General features: G+C 37.2%; 2 protein-coding genes across 12 annotated transcripts in view; one reads left to right on the top strand and one right to left on the bottom strand.

Moving 5' to 3' along the window:
• XKR8 (XK related 8) overlaps positions 1 to 25655 on the top strand; it is a 149499-nt gene that overhangs the window by 99153 nt on the left and 24691 nt on the right. The gene's annotated exons all lie outside the window — the stretch shown is intronic.
• EYA3 (EYA transcriptional coactivator and phosphatase 3) overlaps positions 1 to 25655 on the bottom strand; it is a 119079-nt gene that overhangs the window by 87922 nt on the left and 5502 nt on the right. For 8 of the 10 annotated variants that reach the window (XM_077995169.1, XM_015132441.3, XM_077995196.1 and 5 more), the window contains 1 exon segment: positions 2560 to 2660. In XM_077995169.1, coding sequence (XP_077851295.1) covers positions 2560 to 2592 — 33 coding nt within the window. In that variant the 5' untranslated portion in view covers positions 2593 to 2660. 10 annotated transcript variants of the gene reach the window in all.

The following is a 25655-nucleotide window of genomic DNA, read 5'->3' as shown; positions in this document are numbered from 1 at the left end:
AGTCAAAATTTACTGCATTGTGAGTTATCTAAACAAAATCTTTTTTTGTGTGTGTGTTTTTTTTTTTGGAGACAGAGCCTCACTCACTTCTGTTGTCCAGGCTGGAGAGCACTGGCACAATTTCGGCTCACTGTAACCTCCACCTCCTGGGTTCAAGCGATTCTCCTGCCTCAGCTTCCCAAGTAGCTGGGATTACAGGCATGCGCCACCACACCTGGCTAATTTTTGTATTTTTAGTAGAGATGGGGTCTCCCCATGTTGGCCAGGCTGGTCTCAAATTCCTGGCCTCAAGTGATCCACCCACCTCCACCACCCAAAGTGCTGGGATTACAGGCATGAGTCACTGTGCCCAGCCAATCTGAACAAAATCTTGAGGTAGAGCAAGCAATTAGTGGAGAAATAAGAGAAGGGATAATTCAATAAGGAAAAGTCAAGAAGAGACAATGGGATTAAAATAACTTCAATAATAATGACCATCAGTAACATCACCAGGGTTAAAAATACTGGCTTTATTTATCATCAACTTGGGATGGGACCATTCTCTCCACTCATATTTTAGATCTCCACTACAGCCTGTGAAAAGTTGTTTTTTTACCTCAAAGTGTGTCATTACTCTTCCTGTTCTATTTTAAACATTAATAAGTGTCGTGTTTTTAGATTCTGTATTTGTCTGTTTGACGTCCATTAATCACAGAGCCAAACTCAAGGCCAAAGTTGTATTCTACTTCCCCTGAGATCTGGTGCCCATACTCTGAACCACCTCCTTTATCTAACTCTCACACACTAAGCCCCTATTTCTCCTGCCCTAAATCATAAATCAACCCAGGACAAAGTACCACCAGATAACCAGGGACAGCCCATAGGCCACAAAGCCTGACAAAATTATTCAAACTAGTCAACCCTAAGCTGTTTACCCTGCCTACCTTGCTTTTCCTGTGGAAACCTCGATAAGTCTGTGGCCCGTGCATTCCTCTCACTCTTTTCTGCCTCCTGACCAACAGTGGTACTTCCCCCGTGTGGCATGCTATGCCTCTTGTTTCAAGGAGAACTATGAGTAAACACTCAACTTTTCTTTCAATGGCACTGACCTCTCTATGTCGTCACTCAATCACCTTTTTATATTAAGATCTGGGCACAAATCAATAAGGAAATAATGCCCTTTGACAACCATTTATAGTCAGCAGAAATTTTGGTTTTAAAGTGCTTCAATTTCTTACCTTTCTCTGAAGTAATAATCAGGTTTTGCACATCATGTTACAGAAGTTCAACAGAATGACAAGGAAATGAAGCAGGGCAGAAGAGATAGATGATTGTCAGCAGGTCAGCCTCACAATTCTCATTACCTTAAATAGGTAAGGAGTAACTAACAATATCCGTATTTCAACAGTATGTCAACACTTACATAAGTCTTTTGAAAATATGACTAGACCTTTGTCTTACCACATTCAAAACTCAATGGCATAATTTCCCCTGGTACATTTAGTATCTACAGTTCAGCTATCTGTTCCAAAAGTATAAATCCTAAACACACTGCTCAAGATAATTTTTAACCCTACCATTTCCCTGACAGTTAAAGTCCCACCAGGGATAGGGGATCACATCTCAAATGTTGCTAATGCCTTCCTAGTTTTATACTTACCTCAACTGAGGGGCCTAAAATAATAATGACAAAGCAATCATCAATATGCATTTCTCAATATAAAGAAAAATATTAAAAATATATTAAAGGACTTTATCATTTAAATGGGAGCTAGTACACCTAAAGAATACAACTAGAACATGAAAAACATATCCTATTATTTGCTTTCAAAATTCAAATTTTTCTAGGTTAGATTTTCATAAAGTAAACATGTACCATGCTGTATCCTCTCTTAATATGAAATGCAAGAGGCCCACTCAGGATAGCAAATTGAATCAGTATTTACCAAACTTCAGAAAAAGAAACTGAAGACAAAAGGAAAAGACCCTCTAGCATAAAAGTTATCTTAAAAGAATGACACTATTGCTTTTGTTTTTTTAAACATTAAGGGCCAAAAACCAAAAAGAAGATAAACCCATATCATCTGGGGACATTTACAATTATTTTATTATGTTAAATATTTAAAAGAAATTAAGAATTCAATATAGTCTCTATGGTTTTATCTGTTTTCAAGAATTAGCTAGTGGTCAAATTATACCTTCCTCACTACTACTACTTTTTAAAAAATTAACTCTCTTAGGGAAATTTAGGTAAAAACAAAACTAAATTTTCTGGTCGAAATGGTGATATACTGTCAGATCAGTAAAGAGATGTCCTATTTTCTAAAAACTGTAACACTAGCCACTTATTTTTTTAAATGACATTTCTAAATACAATATTCATTTTGTAATGCTAAATTTTCCTTAGACTCCTTAGAATTAAGTTGGAAAAATACAACATTGTTTTCTTGAAAGGAAACAATTAAGGAATCTTTTCCTTATTTTTATTTCTAATTTGGAATCTATAACTGAATAATAATTAAAATACCTTAAGATTAGCTCTTCCATAATCAACTTTAAACTGTTAAAGGAAATACTTACTGGTTGCTCTGGTAAATCTTGTTCTTCTTCCATGAGGACCAATATTTCTTTATTATGCTTATGTGACTGGATTACAAGTCTCTCCCAGCAGTTTTCACAATCTGTTTTTAAAAAGGAGGATTCAAAGCTTTATATACTCTTAAAGTATTACCATTGAGGCCATCAGATAATAATTTTTTAATATTTTGCTACCCCAAGCTTTCTACATGAGTTCCAATCACAAAATCTCAAACCTGCACGTGGCTCTTCAAAAATGACATGCTACACCAAATCAAGAGAGGTGTACACAATGACTTTTATAATACCTTGCAAAAGTCAACACGTGGAACCACTTCTGCTGGTTACTATGGTGCCTAATGCATTAAACATCTTACAATGAAAGCCATGTGCAGATAATAAAATAATTTTTTAAGGATTAGAGTTACATTAAAAATGATAGAGACTGGCCTAGCAAGTCAGCAAGTTATGATAACATCTAACCTGCTTTAATGTGGAGCATTTACATAACTGTTAACACAGACACACAGAATCACTTTAAATAGGACAAACCAGAATATCAACTAAATGCATTCACAACCAACTATCTGTCTATATGTCATCAATTTAAAGGAAAACTCAATTCTTCTGCATCTCAATAATAAAAATAAGTATAGTGAAACCTTGACTTTTAGAACTAAAGAAAATAATCATTCAAAGATAGGACCTAATTTAATTCTGAAATAATGAGCTTCTACTAACTGTACTGCCCAGTCAATTATTTAAGCAAAATCTTTACATTCTCAGACCCTGCTTTTTCTGTCCTGATTTTCAAACAAAAAAGGAAAAATAGGATTCTAAGTCCACCTTACCATGTCCTACTGACAGGAGACAAAGAGATAAAAATTAGAAAGCTGCATACATTATAAAAATGAAATACTCCATTTCTGTCTAACAAAAGTGAAACCAGCACTTCTCTCAAAAGATGTGATTGCTTGTACATTTAATTAAAGTCACAGCTGTTTTTAGTTTTTCTACCAACCACTGTACCTAACTCACATACAAAGCTAAAGTATATAATCTTATTACAGAAGTCCTGAAAATAGACAAGTAACAAGAAAACAAAAAACTTGTTATGCCAGTATACTACCACTCTACTTCTATTACTCCATCGTGCTGCAATTCAACACAACTTTAAGCCACACTCCAGAATGTGAAAAGGAGAGAAAACACACAAAAGGTTACAATTAGATGCAAAGTTGTCCAACTCTAACACAGCTTTATTCCCTACCCCAATTTAGAATATCAAAAGAAAAAAGTTTAAAGGTCAGAAGCACTTGATACTCAATGTACTCACGTGTAGCTCATACACAGAGCCTCAAAAGCTAAGTTCTCCTACTACATGACGCAGATAACTAGCAATACAGAATTACAGAGTGCAATAAGTAAAGCTCATAGGAGCTATCTTCCCTGCACTTATTTTGCTCAGCTTAGAACAGCACAATCAATGTGACTTAAAACTGATTCACAACTATGAAAGATCAAACATTTTTTGTTTTACTAGTTTGAGTCTTAGTTTCAAATTGAAATATCTTTTCTTTAAGGGACAATCCTTTACATTTTATACTGTCTAAATGTACATTATGTACATATATTATTTCATCCCATTAGAAACTACAAAATAGGACCAAATCATTAGGGAAATGGAATACCTTCAATACCTCATTTGTTGAATTTCTTTTTTCTTTTTTTTTTTTTTTAGATAGAGTTTCGCTGTGTCACCAAGGCTGGAGTGCAGTGGCGCAATCTTGGCTCACTGCAACCTCCGTCTCCCGGGTTCAAGCAATTTTCCTGACTCAGCCTCCCAAGTAGCTGGGACTACAGGCGCGCCACCAGGCCCAGCTAATTTTTGTATTTTTAGTAGAGATGGGTTTTTGCCATGTTGGCCAGCCTGGTCTTGAACTCCTGACCTCAGGTGATCTGCCTGCCTCAGTCTCCCAAACTGCTGGGATTACAGGCATAAGCCCGGCTAATTTGTTTTTTTGTGTGTGACCAGTTCTCATCCATACAAAACTTACAACATTACATGTTTTCCCTAATTGAAGGCCATGGCTATAAAACTACAATCTCTAATATATTTTCAGCAAGGGAGATAAAAGGGATATCTGCTCTACCATGGGGGAAGAGTTATAAATTTCATCTCTGATAGGAGGAAGGTAAGAATAATTGTTAAAAATATATATATATGTGTGTGTGTGTGTGTGTGTGTGTATACACACTCAATAATGTGGTTTAATTTTGTTTCTAAACAAAAATTAACTCATTTTAGAAATCTGAATTACACTAAAGGAGAACATAATACTATTTACAGGTTAAAAGGGGTCATTGGTTTTAAAAAGAAACAATACTCTATCAAGTTGAATAATGAAGAATCATTTTAAAAGAAAAAACATAGAAACATAAATGGTGGGGAAAGAATAATTTTAAAAGAAAAAACAAAAACATAAATGGTGGGGAAATAAATTATCAATAAATGTTCAAATATTGAATTTTGCTTTTTAGAAATATGGTAATATTAAATTGATTTTATAATAGAAAAAGAAGAATCTATTATTTCTTGACATAAATTCTGTAAGCTGCAAGAAAACTTTCTTTAAGGGAAAAATTTAAAGACATTCCTTTCTACATCTCCTATTCTTTGAAAATAAGCACGCTTTGTTGTTTCCATCTTTAAAATTCCCTTTGTCTTCTCAGCTTTTCAATCTAGGAGAATAAAAAGGACACAAATAATTTCTGTATTTAGAAGAAAAGAACTGGCCAGGCATGGTGGCTCATGCCTGTAATCCCAGCACCTTGGGAGGCTGAGGCAGGTGGATCACAAGGTCAGGAGATCAAGATCATCCTGGCCAACATGGTGAAACCCTGTCTCTACTAAAAATACAAAAATTAGCTGGGCGTGGTGGTGCAAGCCTGTAGCCCCATTCTTGGGAGACTGAGGCAACAGAATCACGTGAACCTGGGAGGCGTTGGTTTCAGTGAGCTGAGATCACGCCACTGCACTCCAGCCTGGCGACAGAGTGAGACTCTGTCTCAAGAAAAGAAAGAAAGAAAGACAGAAAGACAGACAGAAAGAAAGAAAGACAGAAAGAAAGAAAGTCAGAAAGACAGAAAGACAAAGAAAGAAAGAAAGAAAGAAAGAAAGAGAGAGAAAGGAAGGAAGGAAGGAAGGAAGGAAGGAAGGAAGGAAGGAAGGAAGGAAGGAAGGAAAAGTTTAAAAACCAGGCTTGCTATCTCAAAATAACTGGTCAATGACTATGAATAATTTTGATCATTTTAAAACAAAAAGCTGCCTACAAGTAAAGAATATGATATATTACAAAATCTGGGATTCTACTGTCAACACACGATGTGTGGGAAGTTTGCAAACATACATTCTGGTACATTGTGTATAAAACGCACTAATGACCACAAATTATGTAATTCTACCAAAACATTCATCTAAATACTACTTTCCATCAATACAGTATTCTCCTGCCTTGCAATAATTTGTACACTGAATGATCTGAAATATCAGAACATACTAAATATTAGAATGCAAGTATTCATCACAGTGCCAGCACCTATCAATGTTCTAAAACTTTTATTAAGACTTCATACCATTTTCCACGAGTGGTACATTCTAGACAATCAAAAGTCATACTTACTAGCAAGAGATGAAAGTACAGTATAACTAAGACACAATATTGCAAAACTTGGTAATAAAGGAAGTACAGAATTATTGTAAAAATCTTAGTATTCATTTTCTTGTATTAGTTCTAGAACTTAACTTTTTGTTGTTGTTGTTTTTGTTTTTTGAGACGGAGTCTCGCTCTGTCGCCCAGGCTGGAGGGCAGTGGCATGATCTTGGCTTACTGCAAGCTCCGCCTCCCGGGTTCACGCCATTCTCCTGCCTCTGCCTCCCGAGTAGCTGGGACTACAGGCGTCCGCCACCACGCCCAGCTAATTTTTTGTATTTTTAGTAGAGACGGGGTTTCACCATGTTAGCCAAGATGGTCTCGATCTCCTGACCTCATGATCCGCCCACCTCGGCCTCCCAAAGTGCTGGGATTACAGACATGAGCCACTCCACCCGGCCAACGGTGTTTTTTTTTGTTTTGTTTTGTTTTTGTTTTTTTACCGTTAATGTAACCTGACATTATTTTACATTCAATGAGATTGATCTTTTAAAATATCAAGTAATACAACAGTTGTGACACAGAAAAGTGAATTTTTAATGTAATTAAAATAAATATAATTAAAACTTAGCCAAACAGCTGATGAAATTACAAGACAAGCCCTGAGTTAATCTTTTAAGTACCTTTAGAACATTTGGAAAGTAATGTCTTTTCACAATTTTCTAATTTCGATTCTTACTACTGGTTTCTAAATACACTTGTTTTATCACCTTTTTTGGAAATAGAGCTTGTCAGTATTCATTTGTCTTCATGGACAGAATTCTGAGAAAATTTAAAATTGAGAATAGAAATAGTATTTCCTAAGACCTTATACTTCTCTACCTGTGAATGCTGACAGTGAAAAAATAGAAACTTTGGTTTGATTCAAGAGCCACACAATTTTGAATACTATTGTGATTTTGCATGCTTAAAAATAAAAGCAGAATCTTTCTGTAATATGGTGGCCATAAATTTTATTTTTACTCTTTAGAAGTTAGAAGGGAAATAATTAATAACAAATATTTTATTTCAAAATTCGAATTAGATTCCTACCTCATAGTTTCTGTTTTGTCTCAAGTTCAACATACTACATACCCTGCAAATGTAAATGGCCACAAGCAAGAAATTAGGTTGCTTCAATGTGTTATTAAAGCTCTTAGGCTTAGGAAAAGAAATTAAATATATGTAGGGGTGTGTGTGTGTGTGTGTTTTGTTTGTTTAAAAGCACAGAATAGGCCGGGCGCGGTGGCTCACGCTTGTAATCCCAGCACTTTAGAAGGCCGAAGCGAGTGGATCACTTGAGGTCAGGAGTTTGAAACCAGCCTGGCCAACATGGTGAAACTCTGTCTCTCTTAAAAATACAAAAAATTAATCTGGCATGGTGGCACACACCTGTAATCCCTGCTACTCAGGAGGCTGACGGAGGAAAACTGCTTGAACTCAGGAGGTGGAGGTCGCAGTGAGCCAAGATTGCACCGCTGCACTCCAGGCTGGGCGACAGGCGACAGAGTAAGACTCCATCTCAAAAAAAAAAAAAAAAAAAAAAGGCACAGAATAAAGGCCAAATTGTTTTCCATGAAAACAAGGCATATATCAGTCTTAATTACAACTTCAAAAGAAGTGTGTAAGTAGGGCAAAAACAGTCTGATTTATAGGTCCTAGAAAGAGAACTTGCATGCAGCTAAGTATGTACAGAGATATTCAGGAGTTAACTGGATATCTATGACACAGTTCCACATAGAAAAAAGGTAGTCCATAGATTTAATCACTGACTACATTTTATTTTAAGTTTATTTACTACACTTCCCAAAGTGCCTTATATATATAATTTTTTATTTTTATTTTGTTTTTGGGGGGGGGAATAACTAAAACTTTTTTTTTTCTTTTTTTTTTGGAGACAGCACTTGCTCTGTCGCCCAGGCTGGAGCACAATGGTGTAATCTCGGCTCACGGCAACCTCTGCCTCCCCAGTTTAAGCAATTCTCACACCTCAGCCTCCCAAGTAGCTGGGATTACAGGTGTGCACCACACACCTGGCTAATATTTGTAGCGATGGGGTTTTGCCATGTTGGCCAGGATGGTCCCAAACTCCTGGTCTCAAATGATCCACTAGCCTCGGCCTCTCAAAGTGCTGGGATCACAGGTGTGAGCCACCGCATCCGGCCTAAAACCTTCATTAGATATGATTTTCCAATAACAATAATGTGCAAATTTGAACTATGAATTCAAACAGCAGTGAAGTCTGAAATTTTAAAAGGTAGAATAGGTATTAGGGAACAAAAGGTAAAGGAAGATGAGAACATTTAATACTATTCATTATCTCCTCTCCGTACACAATGTTGCATAGATACAACTATTTCATTTTTATCTTATTGATTTAATAATAGTGAAATCACCTTAAGGAACCTACAGTATATAGTTGGTGTCCAACTTTAGGGGGGAAGGTAGAAACACACATGATTAACAGTTTCACCCACACATTTTAGACAATTTTTTTTTTTGCCAAGATTTAGTAGTAAATTCACAAATATAAGTACTTTCACTCCTTCAGTGTTAAAATAGAAAGCTAAATAGTGTCAACAGTAGTGGCTTAATTATTGGTATACAAGAAAAACAAAACACCAATAGGTTTTCTTAATTACGCACTTTAAATATTAATATGTGCATTTATTTTTACAGTTACAAATTTTTCATGTTTTAGACAATAGCTTTTAATAGTTTCAAATCCATTGAGACACTGCTTTCAATTTGAAATAATGTGTGCATACACGTATATAAAAAACAAAAACAACCCCGTGTATGACTCATCTGACAGATGTTTGAGATCAATAAATTCTTATTTTTCAACATGCAGTTAGGTAGAGAGGGAAGCAAGCCATCCTCTCTCTATATATATACATATATATATATAAATATATAGAGCCTGGGAGACAGCATGACTGTCTCAAAAAAAAAAAAAGAAGTGAACAAAGGTTTACTCCAATACCTACAAGTTTCTTATTGAAAATTAGACAAAATTAATAATGAGTATTTTGGGAGAAAGGAGAATAACAGAGGCCATTTAAGGAAAACCTATCTATACCACTCTTTAAAACCAATAATAGTAGAAAAGATAAGAGAACTGTCATTTACTGAGCATATATAATACACAAAGTTTTTGTTTTTGTTTTTGTTTTGTTTTGTTTTTAAGAGATAGGGGTCTTACTATGTTGCCCAAGCTGGTCTCAAACTCCTGGGCTCAAGCAATCCTCCCACCTCAGCCTCCCGAGTAGCTGGGACTACAGGCATGTGCCACTGCATCCAGCTCCAAGTAATTTTTATAGTCACTATCTCATCAAATTTTGTTTCCACAACTAAGACGCAGGTGGTATTACCATCCTCATGCTACAAACAAGGAAACTGGGATTCAGAGATTTAAACAATTTGTCCAAGAGTAACAGCAATAATGTTGCAGGCTGAAGTAAAAATACCTTAAATAAAGAGACCAGACGATAGTGATGATGACTGCAAATCACTGTAAATGTACTTAATTTCACTGAATTGTAAACAGTAGTCTCCCTTTCCAAGGGGGGGATATACTGCAAGACCCCCAGTTGACACCTGAACCCACAGATGGTACCCATATACACTATCTTTTTTCCTATACATACATATCTATGATAAATTTTAACTCAGCAGTTTTCATGCGCTGTGTGGCCAAAACCTGGAGTTTGAGGTGTGACAGCAAAACTAGCATGAATTTCTTCTGCTTCTTCAAAAGTTCACGGACAGAAGATTAGTTCTTACCGTAGATTTGTTTTTCTTTCTTTTTGAGATGGAGTCTCTCCCTGTCACCAGGCTGGAGTGCAGTGGTGCAATCTCGGCTCACCGTAACCTCCAACTGCTGGGTTCAAGCAATTCCCCTGCCTCAGCCTCCTGAGTAGCTGGGACTACAGGCGTGCACCACCACACCCAGCTAATTTTTGTATTTTTAGTAGAGATGGGGTTTCACCATGTTGACCAGGATAGTCTCGATCTCGACCTCATGATCCGCCCACCTCAGCCTCCCAAAGTGCTGGGATTACAAATGTGAACCATCGCACCCAGCCCTACCGTAGATCTTAACAATCTCAGCATAGGATTTTTTTTCTTTCCTTATTTAGTAGAGAACTTTAACGTTTTCACTTAATGCACTTCTCTTTGGCATATCTGTATTGCCAGCAACACTACTCTTGCTCTTCAGGGCCATTATTAAGTAAAATAAGAGTTACTCGGGCTGGGCGCGGTGGCTCATGCTTGTAATCCCAGCACTTTGGGAGGCCGAGGCGGATGGCTCACGAGGTCAGGAGTTCGAGACCAGCCTGGCCAACATGGTGAAACCCCGTCTCTACTAAAAATACAAAAATTAGTTGGGCATGGTGGCACATACCTGTAATCCCAGATACTCAGGAGGCTGAGGCAAGAGAACTGCTTGAACCAGGACCTGGGAGGCGGAGATTACGGTGAGCTGAGATCACGCCATTGCACGCCAGCCTGGGCAAGAGTGAAACTGTGTCTCAAAAAAAAAAAGTTACTCAAACACACAAGTACTGCAGACACCTCAACAAGTGATCTGATAACTAAGATGGCTCCTAAGTAACAGGCGGGAAGCGTCTACGACATGAATGTGTTGGATAAAGGGATAATTCATGACCCAGGCAGGAAAGAGCAAAATGGAGAGAGACTTCATCACACTACTCAGATCGGTGCACAATTTTAAACTGATGAATTGTTTGTTTGCGAAATTTTCCATTTAATATTTTCAGACCAAGGTTGATAGCAGGTAACTAAAACCGCCAAAAGCAAAACTACAGATAAGGGGGGTACTACTGTACTTAAAAATGGTTAAAACAGTTAATTTTATCTTACGTATATTTTACAATAAAAAATACAAAAAAAACCCTAACAGATTAGAAATGCCAATAAAAAGATCAAGCCTATAAAGTATTTAAAATATGAAATAAATAGAGAAAAATCAGTATTTAGAAAACATTGTCAGAAAAACTGAATACCAATATGGAAAAAATATCCACATCATCATATGCTATAACTAATTATAAATATATTAAAAAACTAAGCATTCAAAAAACTTTGGAGAAAACAGAATAGTAACCTTATCTCACTATGGAAAAGAGATGAATTTATGGTCAATTCAAAGAAAGCATAAACGACAATTTGACAAATCCAATTATGTAAAATAAACTTTCAAGCAATAAAAAAATCTAACATTAAAATATTATAAATTCAGGCAACATCTGCAAGAATTATGATAAATAAAACTTAATGTTTATAACATACACCAAACCAATTCAACATTTCCCGATCATCTATTATTATGGAGCAAACAATGACTAACTCATAAACCTGTCAAAGAATAAAAACAGGCAGTTTAAACCACAGAGATTAAATCAGCACTTGAGAAAAAAGACTGTCTCACTACTAATTGGAGAAATATAAATTGTAATATTCTTAAGATACGACTTCATACATATTAAGCTACCAAAAAAAATCTAAACAACAAAACCAAGTGTTATCTGGGTTATAAGAAGATAAAGACATATTCAGTCAGGCACAGCTGTAAAATCACATGTGTCTTCAAACTGTTCCTGGATAAAGTATAAAAGAGGTCATAAGATTGGCCATGGCCTAACCTGAATAATTTTTCTTCGGTGCTCACACAAGAATTACATACAGGGAGGAAGAAAGCAAACTCTACTTTTAAAAATAGTATACGTTTGTTGTCTAAGAAACAAAAAATGTGAAACAACCAACACATGAAGAATAAGTTTAACTATACCATAACTGTAAACTATTTCAATACAAGCTTACTTAAAAAGTGAAAAAATACATGTTTTTACGTTAGTTTAATAATAGCTTACATATAATTTGATAAGAATCAAAAGCAGATACAAAGTTACATTTAAAAGTATAGTAAAATGTTTAAATACATATTTTTAAATGCTTATATAAAAATGTTCAAGATATTAAGCTAAAATTAGACACAAGTTCTTCATTCTTGCCCCCAACTTTTTCCATTGGAAAAAAATTTCAGCTTTGAAGGAAAAGCAATTCAAATTGCAGTGATCCTCCCTTACCTAAAAAATCTTAAAGTTTGTGACAACAATATAGGTAGAAAGATTCATTTGATTTTCTGGCTGTGTCATCTCTTTCCTAAGAAGTTATTTAGACACTGTACATAAACTCAGGGTTGGTTCATTTTACAGCTCTAAGCAAAAGCAATGAACTTCCAATAGTTGAAGAATTTGCTATCGGAAAAGACTTCACATTTGGTTTCACTCTATTGGACAGACACAATTTTCTCTTGGAAATGCGAGAAAATACATAACAAAAGATGCTACAAAGGATAAAAGGTCTTACAGATCATTAAATGTAATCCTTATTTTAAAATTGAGGAAATTAAACAAAAGAGAAGGCACTGCCTCATGAACCTGTAAGCAGCAGAAACAGTGGCGGAACCCGAAACTCTGAACTCCCTTGTCTGAAGTTTTTTGTCTCCTTTATGCAAAATTGAGCATAAAACCCTCCCTTTTAAAATTACATTCCTTCGTGCCTGTAATCCCAGCACTTTGGGAGGCTGAGGCGGGTGGATCACCTGAGGTCAGGAGTTCAAGACCAGCCTGGCCTACATGGTGAAACCCCATCTCTACTAAAAATTTAAAAAATTAGCGTGGTGGCAGGCACCTGTAATCCCAGCTACCCGGGAGGCTGAGGCAGGAGAATCGCTTGAACCCGGGAGGTGGAGGTTGCAGTGAGGAGCCGAGATTGCACCACTGCACTCCAGCCTGGGCAACAAGAGTGAGACTCCGTCTCAAACAACAAAAAAAATTACATTCCTAATATTATTACCTTAGGCTACTTATTCCTTTTCTTTCATTACATCTCTATCCTATGTTATATTACTTCGATCTTATGATATAATATCATGTTCTTAAAGTTTTAAAATATTTTAAATTTAAACTCAGAAATTCTTTTTCAATGTATGGACTGGCACTTTAAGGACCTCCTAAAAATCCAAAAACAACATTCCTTTTTTTTTCTTTAGAGGAATAAAGAGCTTAGTTGAACAAAGAGCTACTTCTGAATCTGGCAGCCCTCAGAATCGGAAGAGATTCAGACTCAGAGAGCTCCCTGATATTCTTTTTATGCTACTTATTAACTCCCTGTACAGGCTAGCAAAAAACCCCACAAAAACAAATAGATTTATCTTTATAACCGTAAGTCCTTAATTTACAATGTACAGACTTTGATTTACTGGTTTTTTTTGTTTGTTTTTTGTTTTTTTGAGACCAGGTGGAGTGCAGTGTCATAATCTCACCTAGGCTGGAGTACACTGGCACAATCCTGGGTCACTGCAACCTCCGCTTCCTAGGTTCAAGTAATTCTTATGCCTCAGCCTCTGGAGTAGCTAGGACTACAGGTGTCCACCACCATGCCCAGCTAATTTTTATATTTTTAGTAGAGACAAGGTTTCAACATGTTGGCCAGGCTGGTCTTGAACTCCTGGTCTCAAGTGATCCGCCCGCCTTGGCCTCCCAAAGTGGGATTACAGGCTTGAGCCACCGTGGCGGACTGATTTACTGTTAATTAAACAAGTTTTTTTTGTTTGTTTGTTTTGGAGACAGAGCAATGATACAATCTCGGCTCACTGCAACCTCCACCTCCTGGGTTCAAGCAATTCTCCGCCTCAGCCTCCCAAGTTGCTGGGACTACAGGCACATGCCACCACACCCGGCTACTTTTTCGTATTTTAGTAGAGACGGAGTCTCATCGTGTTGCCCAGGCTGGTCTCAAACTCCTGAGCTCAAGTGATCTACCTGCCTCGGCCTCCCAAACTGCTGGGATTATAGTCGTGAGCCACCATGGCAGGCCAAAACAAGTAATTTTAACTGGGGCTGGGCGTCAAAGTGGGAAGGGTCGGCTGAGGCAGGAGGATCCCTTGAACCCAGGAGTAATCTGGTAATCTGGTATGTTGACCAGCCTGGACAACATAGCAAGAGACCCCATCTATTAAAAAAAAAAAAGAGAAGAAGAAAAAGGAGGGTTGGGAGAAAAGAGAGAGGGAGGGAAGAGGAGAAGGAAGAAAGGGAAAAAGGGAGATAGAAAAGGAAGAGAGGAAGGGGGAAATCCCCTTCCCCAAACACATATACACACAGTTATCATGAAATAGATTTCTAGTCAAAGATAGGTCCATATCCTAATACCCAGATCCTGTGAATGTTCCCTTATTTGGAAAAACAGTCTTTGCATATGTAATTAAGGATTTTGAGATGAGATTATACATAGGCCCTAAACACCATCACAAATGTCCTTATAAGAGAAAAGCAGACATTTAACATACATACAGAGAAGAAGGCAATGTGAAAATGGAAGAAGAGACTGGAGGGTTATGGTCAAGGAATGTCAGCAGCCACCAGAAGCTGGGAGAGGCAAAGGATGATTGCCCCTAAAGCCTCTGGAGGAAGTTCAGCCCTGCCAATACCATGATTTCAGACTTCTGGCCTCCAGAAGTGAAAGAATAAATTTCTATTGTTTCAAGCCTCAAAGTCTGTTTGGGGTAATTTGTTATAGCAGCCACAGGAAACTAATACAAATAGCAAAGTTTATGTTTTTCGTTTGCTTGGTTTTGCTATTACCTCTCTGTTTGGGCTTGTTGACTATCTCCTGACCACTGAAAGAAACAGACAAACTGAAAACAAAAGTGGGAAATAAGAAAATGTAAATAAGGGGTTGGGAGTGGTGGCTCACACCTGTAATCCCAGCACTTTGGGAGGCTGAAGCAGGCAGATCACCTGAGGTCAGGAACTCGAGACCAGCCTGGCCAACATGGTGAAACCCCATTTCTACTAAAAAATACAAAAATTAGCCAGGCATGGTGGTGGGCACCTGTAATTCCAGCTACTCAGGAGGCTGAGGCAGGAGAATCACTTGAACCCAGGAGGCAGAGGTTGCAGTGAGCCGAGATCATGCCACTGCACTCTAGCCTGGGCTACAGAGTGAGACTCTGTCTCAAAAAAAAAAAAAAAGGAAATGTAAATAAGAGAACACAACTGTACATACAGATGAAAAAATGCTTCCAGACATTAAAAATAATAAACATAAAACACTTAAAAACTTTCCAAATAATTGTCAAGTTTGCCTCTCTAATGAAAGTGTTACATAACTTCAAAGTTAGCATTCTCCTGCTTTCACTCTGGGATAAACCTTAAATTTATGTCCAGGTAACAATAACACTGACAGTCTCAGGTACTTCATGGATCTTGAGAAATCTTACAAGATCCTTCCAAAGCCTTAACAAACTCAACACTAGTATTTGTAAGACAGCACTTAAAGTCTGCATACATTCACTATACTGTTTTTTGTTTGTTTTGAGATGGAGTCTCCCTCTATCACCCAGGCTGGAGTGCAATGGCGTGCTCGTAGCTCACTGCAACCTCGGCCTCCCAGGTTCAAGCAATTCTCCTACTTCAGCCTCCGTAGTAGCTGGGATTACAGGCGCCCACCACCATGCCCGGCTAATTTTTGTATTTTTTAGTAGAGATGGGGTTTCACCATATCAGCCAGGCTGGTCTCGAATTCTTGACCTCAAGTGATCTGCCTGCCTCAGCCCCCTAAAGTGTTGGGATTACAGGTGTGAGCCACTATGCCTGGCCTCACTATACTGTTTGATGTGTTCTGCTTAGGGAAAAAAATTACTGCTAGAGTTAAACCTGAAATATATCAAAGTCCTCCTTTCCAATTTATCTTAAATAACAATCTTAGGTAAATTATGCCTCAAGATTGAAGCTCATATTTTTCTGTTTTGAAGTTCCTATTTTGCATTTCTCTCATGTAGCATAAATCATTTACTAAACATTTAATTTTTAACTTGGCAACACTGTGCTTAGCACTGTATCAAGAACACTGATAAACACATCATAAGATGGTACTAAATGATGAGAAATTTTTTTCATTGGAAAAACGTGACTTTTCTAATGCAATTATTTTTTTGCATGTATTTTTCTTTGGGATTTCTTTTTTGTGTGTCTTGAATAGAGCCCTGAAATTCTTTCTAAACATATTCATAGAACATTTCAAGCTGGAAGAAAAACACTGAAATAGAATCCAGGATAAAATATGCCAGGTATTAAAGACACATTCTGAAAGAAATCATAATTACTTTTAGCTGCTGCGTCAAAAGTTCATGTCAATGTTGAAGATGCCATTTAACTACCCTTTACAAAAATGTATAGATCAAACAGAATGAAACTATAAAGGCTCAGCTAATTTAACCAAGTAAAGTTGTTAATTCCAACTTCAAGCAACAAAGTAAATAAGAATAAAATTTAGGAACTTAATCATTTCTTGATAAAGACTCATAATTGAAACAATTTCCCCAGGGGCTCTCTGTACTATTCTCTGCTTAGCCTAAATGAAAGGATCTAATCTACGGAGGTCAATAGTCCCAAACTTTTGGAATCTCCTCTGAATGCAACTCAAAATGATGACACACAAATTGAATTCATTCCTCAAAATAAAATTGTATGACATAAAAAGCATTTTGGGACAAATAGGAACTGAAAAAATAGTCCTGCAAAAGAACAGAACCAAAACTAGTAGCAGTATCTTATAAACCAGTAGCATGTTAGTTACAGCCAGAGATAAAAATTAAACTATATAAATGCAAAGTGGTATCCTGAACTGGATCCTAGAATAGAAAAAAGATATTAGTAGAAAAAATAGTAAAATCTGAATAAAGTCTGGAATCTAGTAAACAGTAATGAGCTGTATTCAGAGGAGATTCCAAAAGTTTGGGACTGTTGGCCTCTGTAGATTTAGATCCTTTCATTTAGGCTAAGCAGAGACTAGGACAGAGAGCCCCTGGGGGAAGTGGGGTATATATATATATATGATACCAACACACACTTACTAGAATGTCTAAAATAAAAATTTAAAAACTGGCCAAATGCTGGCAAGGATGCAGAACAACAAGAACCCTGTACAACTAGAACAATGTACAATTAGAAATTGTAGGCCGGGCGCGGTGGCTCAAGCCTGTAATCCCAGCACTTTGGGAGGCCGAGATGGGTGGATCACGAGGTCAGGAGATCGAGACCATCCTGGCTAACATGGTGAAACCCCGTCTCTACTAAAAAATACAAAAAACTAGCCGGGCGAGGTGGCGGGCGCCTGTAGTTCCAGCTACTCGGGAGGCTGAGGCAGGAGAATGGCGTGAACCCGGGAGGTGGAGCTTGCAGTGAGCTGAGATCCGGCCACTGTACTCCAGCCTGGGCGACAGAGCGAGACTCCGTCTCAAAAAAACAAACAAACAAACAAACAAACAAAAAGAAATTGTACACTGCTGGTGGGAATGCAAATGGTACAGTACAACCAATCATGGAAAGCAGTTTGGCAGTTCTTTATAAAGGTAAACACACACTTACTATACAACCATGCAATCCCATTCTGAGGTATCTAACTAAGTGAAAAGAAGACTTATGTTCACATAAAAACCTATATGTAAATGTGTACAGTAGCTTGTTCATATATATGCCAAAGACTGGAAACAACTCCAATGCCCTTCAAACTGGCACATGAATAAACTGCAGTATACCCATACAATGGAATAGTGCACAGTAAATCACAAAACAATCTGGATGAAACTCAAATGCATTATGCTAAGTGGACGAAGCCAGACTCAAAAGCCTACATATTGTATAATTCCATTTATATCACATAACTACAAGAACAGAAAACAGATCAGCGGTTGCCAGTGTTGGGGATGGGAAAAAAGGTTGACTATAAAGACACACAAGGGATCCTTTTTGGGATTGATGAAACTATTCTATATCTCTTTTTTTTTTTTTTGAGGCACAGTTTCACTCTGTTGCCCAGGCTGGAGTGCAGTGGCATGATCTTGGCTTATTGCAACCTCCACCTCTTGGGTTCATGCAATTCTCCTGCCTCAGTCTCCCAAGTAGCTGGGACTACAGGCATGTGCCACCACGCCCAGCTATTTTTTTTTTTTTTTTTTTTTTTTGAGATGGTGTCTTCCTCCGTCACCCAGGCAGGAGTGCAGTGACACGATCTTGGCTCACTGCAACCAACCTCCACCCCCTGGATTCAAGCAATCTTCCCACCTCAGCCTCCCACGTAGCTGGGATTACAGGCATGTGTCACCATGCCTGGTTAATTTTTTTGTATTTTTAGTAGAGACAGCATTTCACCATGTTGCCCAGGCTGGTCTTGAACTCCTGAACTCAAGTGATCCACCTGTCTCACCCTCCCAAAGTGACGGGATTACAGGTGTGAGCCATTGCACCCAGCCCAATTTTTGTATTTTTAGTAGAGATGGGGTTTTACCATGTTGGCCAGGCTGGGCTCGCACTCCTGACCTCAGGTGATCCACCCACCTTGGCCTCCCAGAGTGCTAGGATTACAGATGTGAGCCACCACACCTGGCCCTCTATATCTTGATGTGGTTTTACAAAATTGTATGCATCTGTAAAACTTACAGAACTGTTCGTTTAAAAGAATTAACTGTATGTAAATTATACCTCAAAAGTTATAATAGGATCTACTTAGATTTTTAGAAAAAAATCACATATGAAGCTGCATAAAATTCTATGACTGTAATACGAACAAATGAAATTATAAACAGTTAGACCACAGTTTTTTTATGAGTACAGAGATCTGAAATGTTGGCTAACAAAATTATAAACATAGTTGGAGCAATAAACAGTTTATTTATGAGTAACAAGATCTGAAACATTGGCAGATAAAACTACAAAAACAGTTGGATCAACAGTTTATTTATGAGTATAGAGATTTGAAATGTAGGCTCTATTACCTGTTATCATAACAGAAGAATTTTCCATTACATAGATGACTTAAGGTCAAATTGTAAAAATTCTTATTTTTATTCTAAGTGTGACTACCTTCAGATACCCTTTCCTTATTTAAATTGAAATGGTGGAAGAATTCTAGCCTATCTTAAACACTAGAGGTAGAACCATACAACATACAATTATTCAGAAACAATTATACCTAAAATAAAAGTTAGTACTCATTTAAAAGAGATCTTAGACTTTCAATCTCCAGAACTGTGAGAAAATACATGTGTTATTTTAGCCACTCATTCTTTGGTATTCTGTTAGGGCAAACCAAGTGGACTAATATAATATAGTTCACATAACCTTACTTTAGCTATTTAGACATGGTTTTCTTTAGTTCTTTGAACTTTTTTTTTTTTTTTTGAGAAATGAGGTCTTGCTCTGTCACCCAGGCTGTAGTGCAGTGGCAATTCTTCCACTCAGTAAGTGCAAGCCACCATACCAGGCCCTTTAAACACAATTTAAATGGCTGATTTAAAGTTTTTGCCTAATAATAAAATTGTATGACATAAAAAGCATTTTGGGACAAAATGCTTTCTCTCCTATGTGTGGACCATACTTAAGTGGTTTTTTGCATGCTTTGTAATACACTTTGCCTAATATTAAAGTCCAACATTTGGGCTTCCTCAGGGTGTCCTCTAACATTCTATATATCTCATCTATACACCAATCATATATTTCAGCTTGCCAGTGTTTGGATAACACTGACTATACACTATACTAACACAACTAAGTCTTTTGGAATTTATGTCTTTAGCTTTCAGAAGAACTGTAAAATCTAGGTTCAGTTTTTTTAATTAATGTTTTATTTCTCCAATTTTATTTATCCCTTCAAAACTCCATCAGACAGGATAATAAAAGTGTTTGTTAAAGAAAAATAAAATAAATAAATATCTTACACCTAAGATAAAAAGGAAAGAAATCTGGTCTTGAGTGAAAGTCAATTCACTAACTAGCTCTGCTTAGTATTCCCAAATAGCAAACCATTAGAACTTTTAAGATTACAGCCCAAATAACAAGTGGTTCCTAAGAGAAATTAAACAAGTTGGGCCTGCATAACCTGTAGCCTTGATAACCTTTAGCTTTAAATCCAACACACCACACAAGAACTTTCCCTACAGGTCCTTAAGACAAGATATTTTCAAGTTCCTGAGCAATATAACATTAAATGTCAATCATGTCCTGTTACTCAGCAAATATACAGAACTCATCATAGCCACAAACACTCTCAGGAGATCCAACTGTGAGTTGATACTATTAATAGCAAACATTTATGGAATGCTTCTTATGGGTCAGGCACTGTTCTAAGTACTTTTAATATATTAACTATTTTTTTTCCTCTTCCTCTTCCCCTTCCTCTTCCTCTCCCTCCCCCTCCCCCTCCCCCTCCTTCTCCTTCTCCTCCTCCTCCTTCTTCTCTTTTAATTGAGACAGAGTCTCGCTCTGTTACCCAGGCTGGAGCATAGTGGCATGATCTCAGCTCACTGCAACCTCCACCTCCAAGGTCTAAGCAATTTTCATGCCTCAGCCTCCTGAGTAGCTGGGATTACAGGCATGCGCCGCCATGCCCAGCTAATATATTAATTATTTTAATCTTTCAATAAGTCTATAAAATAAAAGCTATTTGTTATCACCATTTTACAGATGAGAAAACTAAGACACAGAGAGTAACTTGCCCAACGCTACACACATAGTAAGTCACCAACCTGGTATTCAAGCCCAAGCAGGCTAGCTTCAAAGCCTGAGTTCTCAAACCACAGCTATATGTCTCATAATGGAACAATGCAGACAGGACTGGTGATATTTAAAAGCTGACCGAGCTTAAAATGTATGATATGCCACACTATAGTCACCAACAGCCAGAACTCTCAAGCCAAGTAATGAGAACATACGAGAAGACAGCAAGTTTTCTTCTTTATCCTTTACCATTCTCATTTTTTTCCCCAGGCCTCCCAAGTATGAGTATGAGTTAACACAAGTGAAGTGCTTTAAATAGTGCCTGGCAAATAGTAAGTGCTCACTAAGTGTTAAGAGTGGATAGCAGTATAAAAATAGTAGAGTATGTCTGCTGACCCTGTTTCACTCTAACAGCTAGGATAGGCAAGGAACTGTTGATATTTCTACGCCCTTTCCCCCTGTGTGATTACAGGAAATGAATTGGGACAATACATAAATGTAAACCCTAATGACTCTTCAATCATGTTATTTCACCTGACCATGTACACATGAGCAAACTGCTTCATTCCTCAATCCTCTTTTTTTTGGTTTACAAAGACTGGACTGGGGCCAGAAGAGAGCAGAATAAAGCAGCTTTGTAACTTTTTGACTAGTTGCCAAGAACAGAAGCAAAGTTTGTGAAAACCAACTGAATGGACCTAAACTTTTGACTGTTAGATGGAAACTAGCAAAGGATTCTAATGATGGAAGCTCAGCATACAACCGAGCATTTTCAACCTCACGATTCCAGAATTAGTTTTTAAAATAATGTGCCTAGACACGGTAAAGAACAGAGATGATAGTAATGGTAATCAGGACAATAGGACCTCCCTCTCTCAGTGACTGTTCTGCGGCTATTTAGGTTAAAAGTTTTACAGAATCCAGGTACATCGCAGAGAAAAAAAACTAGCAAACCTAAACATTTTCTTTTTTTTTTTTTTTTTGGTAGAGACAAGGTCTCGCTATGTTGCCCAAGCTAGTCTTGTCCTGCTGGGCTTAAGTGATTGACATTTAATGTTATATTGCTCAGGAGCTTGAAAAGTGCGGGGATTACAGGCATGAGCCACCACACCTGGCCCCAAACCGAAACTTTTTCCATTACAAAAAGACAGTATTAGGGGAAAAATCTAGCAGTCACTAAAATTTTGCAAACTGCAGGTACATTGCATTAACAGGGTACCATATCAACTTAGTGAATGGAAACTAGCAGTTTGTTTTAAATTAAAAACAATAAAACAAAATAGAGGCCAGGCACAGTGGCTCACACCTATAGTTCCAGCACTTTGGGAGGCCGAGGCAGGAGGATCACTTGAGCCCAGGAGTTCAAGACCAGCCTGGGCAATATGGTGAAACCCCATCTATAAAAAACAAAACAAAAAAAAAAATTAGTGAGGCATGGTGGCACACACCTGTAGTCTCAGCTGCTCGGAAGGCTGAGGCGGGAGGATCACCTGAGCCCAGGAGGTCGAGGCGGCAGTGAGCCGTGATAGTGTCACTACACTTCAGCCCAGGTGATACAGGGTGAGATCCTGTCTCAAAAATCAAGCAAACAAACCAAATAGAATAGAAAATATTAATATTACAATGCATCATCAGTAGTAAAAATATTGTTTCAAGAAACTTCTGTTTCGATTTCAAATATTAATATGTACAGATATGTGTCTGAGTACTGGATAGCAATGTAAAATGTATTTTATAGTGGGTCATGATCAGAAAAGTTGGAAAGCCACTTTACCAGAAACAAAAAACTGGCCAGTCAAAAACGGAAGAAAGTAACCACTTCACACTACATAGGAAACAACATTAAAAAAAAAAAAAAAAAAAAGGAAACAACATTCAGAGTTTGATGGTTCTCTTTTTTGTTTGTTTGTTTTGAGACGGAGTTTTGCTCCTGTTGCCCAGGCTGGGGTGCAATGGCGTGGTCTCAGCTCACTGCAACCTCTGCCTCCCGGGTTCAAGCAATTCTCCTGCCTCAGCCTCCCAAATAGCTGGGATTATAGGCGCCTGCCACCACGCCCAGCTAAATTTGTATTTTTTTTTTAGTAGAGACAGGGTTTCACCATGTTGGCCAGGCTGGTCTTGAACTTCTGCCTCAGGTGATCCTCCCGCCTCGGCCTCCCAAAGTGCTGGGATTACAGGCATGAGCCACCATGCCCAGCCGATGGTTCTCTAAACTGTAGTTTTATATAAGCAAGCCTCTGAAAGAGAACAAAAAAGATAAAGGAAACCACTGAGTTACTTCCAAAATTTTTTTTGCACAGAATGTGAGGTACCTACAGTAAATAAATATATACTAACAGAAAATACATAGAAATGAAAACAAAAATTTTCAGTTTATCTAGCTATTAAATGCCCCACTAAATATGAGAGATGGCCTATTCTGTTTGCGAAGCTCTAGTTCTCACTCTCAAGAACATTATTCATTAGTGTTGCCTAATTACTGCTTCCTAACCTATAGCAGAGGAACACCTGGTGAAAAGGAAAAGCCAATTTCAAAAATTCTTCTTTAAATTATCACAGATGTTTCCTAAATTTGACATTTTTAAATTTAAAAGACAAAAATTCAGTGATGTAATAAAACACTGATTTTTATAAGATATTTAGGCACTTTTTTTTTTACCCTATAATGTTCTCTTAAGTCTGAAATATTCCCCCAAAATTTTATATTGGATTATTCTTTTGGTAAGAGAGTGAGATTATCATATTCATATCATCAATCTACTAGGAAAAATTAACATCATTGTGCTAAATTAAATGTTCCTCTTATTTTGAAAAGGGGGAGGGGCACAACAGGTGAAGTTGACCTAAATCGTTTTCAATTACTATGGAAACTAAAGAAAAAATTCAACTCCACCTAAAAGCTAATCATTCTAATGTATTCCCGTAGTAACGGTGCTGATAGTAACTACCTACCAATTTTCCTAAATTCAGTAATTGCTACAATATTAAATTTCAGGTGAAAGAAAACTATTGAAATTTTTAAATACACTGATTATCAGATCCACATAATATAAAAGAGAATTGCTTTGAATCAAAAATTAAATGTTTAAAACTAAAGAATATTCTAAACATCAACAAGTATTATCATCATAGCAAAAGCTTACTCTGTTCAGCTCCATAACAATACTTTTCCCACCAAGTGGAAAAAGGACAAAAGCTACTATAAAAAAACAGTATACTTAACGTCTCAATTAATAAGAAGAGTTAACATGAGAATTAAAATTAGTATTCCTAATCAAATGTCACTTCTTGCCAGAAATATTTATACTTTTCCTGTAAACCAGATTCTACGATTCTCAACTGTTTTCAAAATATTCAGAAAAATAATATCATTATCTGAGTACAAGACTCCTGCATTAAGGTGCACCTCAACTTACATAAAACAATCTCCTTCCCCCAGATATTTGATTAAGTTTTTTAATTTGGGCTTAATAAAGGCACAAAAGAATCATCTTAATATGATTAATAATACTCTAAATGACTATTATTTGCATCTTCTCATTTAGAAAGTAATTTGTGAAAGTTCTCCTCATCTTTTCTAAAGTAAAAATAAAATCACTAATGTAAATATACTACTTTAAGCATGACAGTCCTAAAGAGATGAATGTACTCTAAACATGATAGTCCTGAAGAGTTGAATGTACTTAATTTTACACAAATTTCCAAATTTGGAAATGAGACCAGTGGTGAATCAGATGTTTCAGTTTTAGTCTTCTGTTTTATATTTCCACGTTGTTAAATTCATATGGGAATGGTAAGATTTAAGAATTTTAAGACTACTACATAAGTTTGTTTAATACTCTGAAGATAAAAGAAAAAAATTAACTTCAAGGGGCCATTTTATAAAAAATAGTGACTTATCTCCAAGTAACTCCAAAGTAATTCACTTCCATAAGATAATTTTTCTAACGGAGGAGGAATTTGATCCTGTATTGTCTTAATATATGGTTTTGCCATCTGAGAAACATCGGTAGTAAAAGGTTTGCAATTTGCCTTAAGCCATCATTAGTAAAAAGGCCAAATAAAACCCTCCCTTAAGGTTCCTAACCAAAAGCAGTACTCTTTTGTGTTATAGACAAACTAGATTTTAAACCTCAACCTATAAAGAGAGAAATCACTAAAGTAGCAGACCCTTGTACAAAAAAGATTAACTCAGGAGCCAAAAAGACTAAGTTCAAATCCAGCTCTTTGATAACTAGTTGTGTTACTTTGGGCAAGTTACATAACTTTTGTACCTCGGTTTCCTTATATGTAAAATGGAGATATTAATAGTACCCTTGGCTGGGCACGGTGGCTCACGCCTGTAATGTCAGCACTTTGGGAGGTTGAGGCGGGCGGATCACGAGGTCAGGAGTTCGAGACCAGCCTGACCAACATGGTGAAACCCCATCTGTACTAAAAATACAAAAATTAGCCGGGCATAGTGGCACATGCCTGTAATCCCAGCTACTCAGGAAGCTGAGGCAGGAGAATCACTTGAACTCAGGAGGCGGAGGTTGCGGTGACCCGAGATTGTGCCACTGCACTCTAGCCTGGGCAACAGCACAAGGGCAAGACTCAAAAAAAAAAAAAGAATAGTACCCTTATTTAATAGGGTTGTAAAGATTAAAGAGTTAATACATGTAAACTACTTAGAATAGTTCCTGGTACATAGTAAGTGCTACGTAAAGTTCACTTTTACTTTTACCATTTTACCACTACAGATTTTCATGGTTCAGTTATCAAAAAGTTCCCCAAGTGAAAATTATTTGATTGTATCTATAATGAAAGAACATGATTTTAT

Source organism: Macaca mulatta, chromosome 1, assembly GCF_049350105.2.
Source record: "Macaca mulatta isolate MMU2019108-1 chromosome 1, T2T-MMU8v2.0, whole genome shotgun sequence".
Classification (NCBI taxonomy): Eukaryota; Metazoa; Chordata; class Mammalia; order Primates; family Cercopithecidae; genus Macaca; species Macaca mulatta.
The sequence above is the reverse complement of the archived record's forward strand: the minus strand, read 5'-3'. Positions and strand labels throughout refer to the sequence as shown.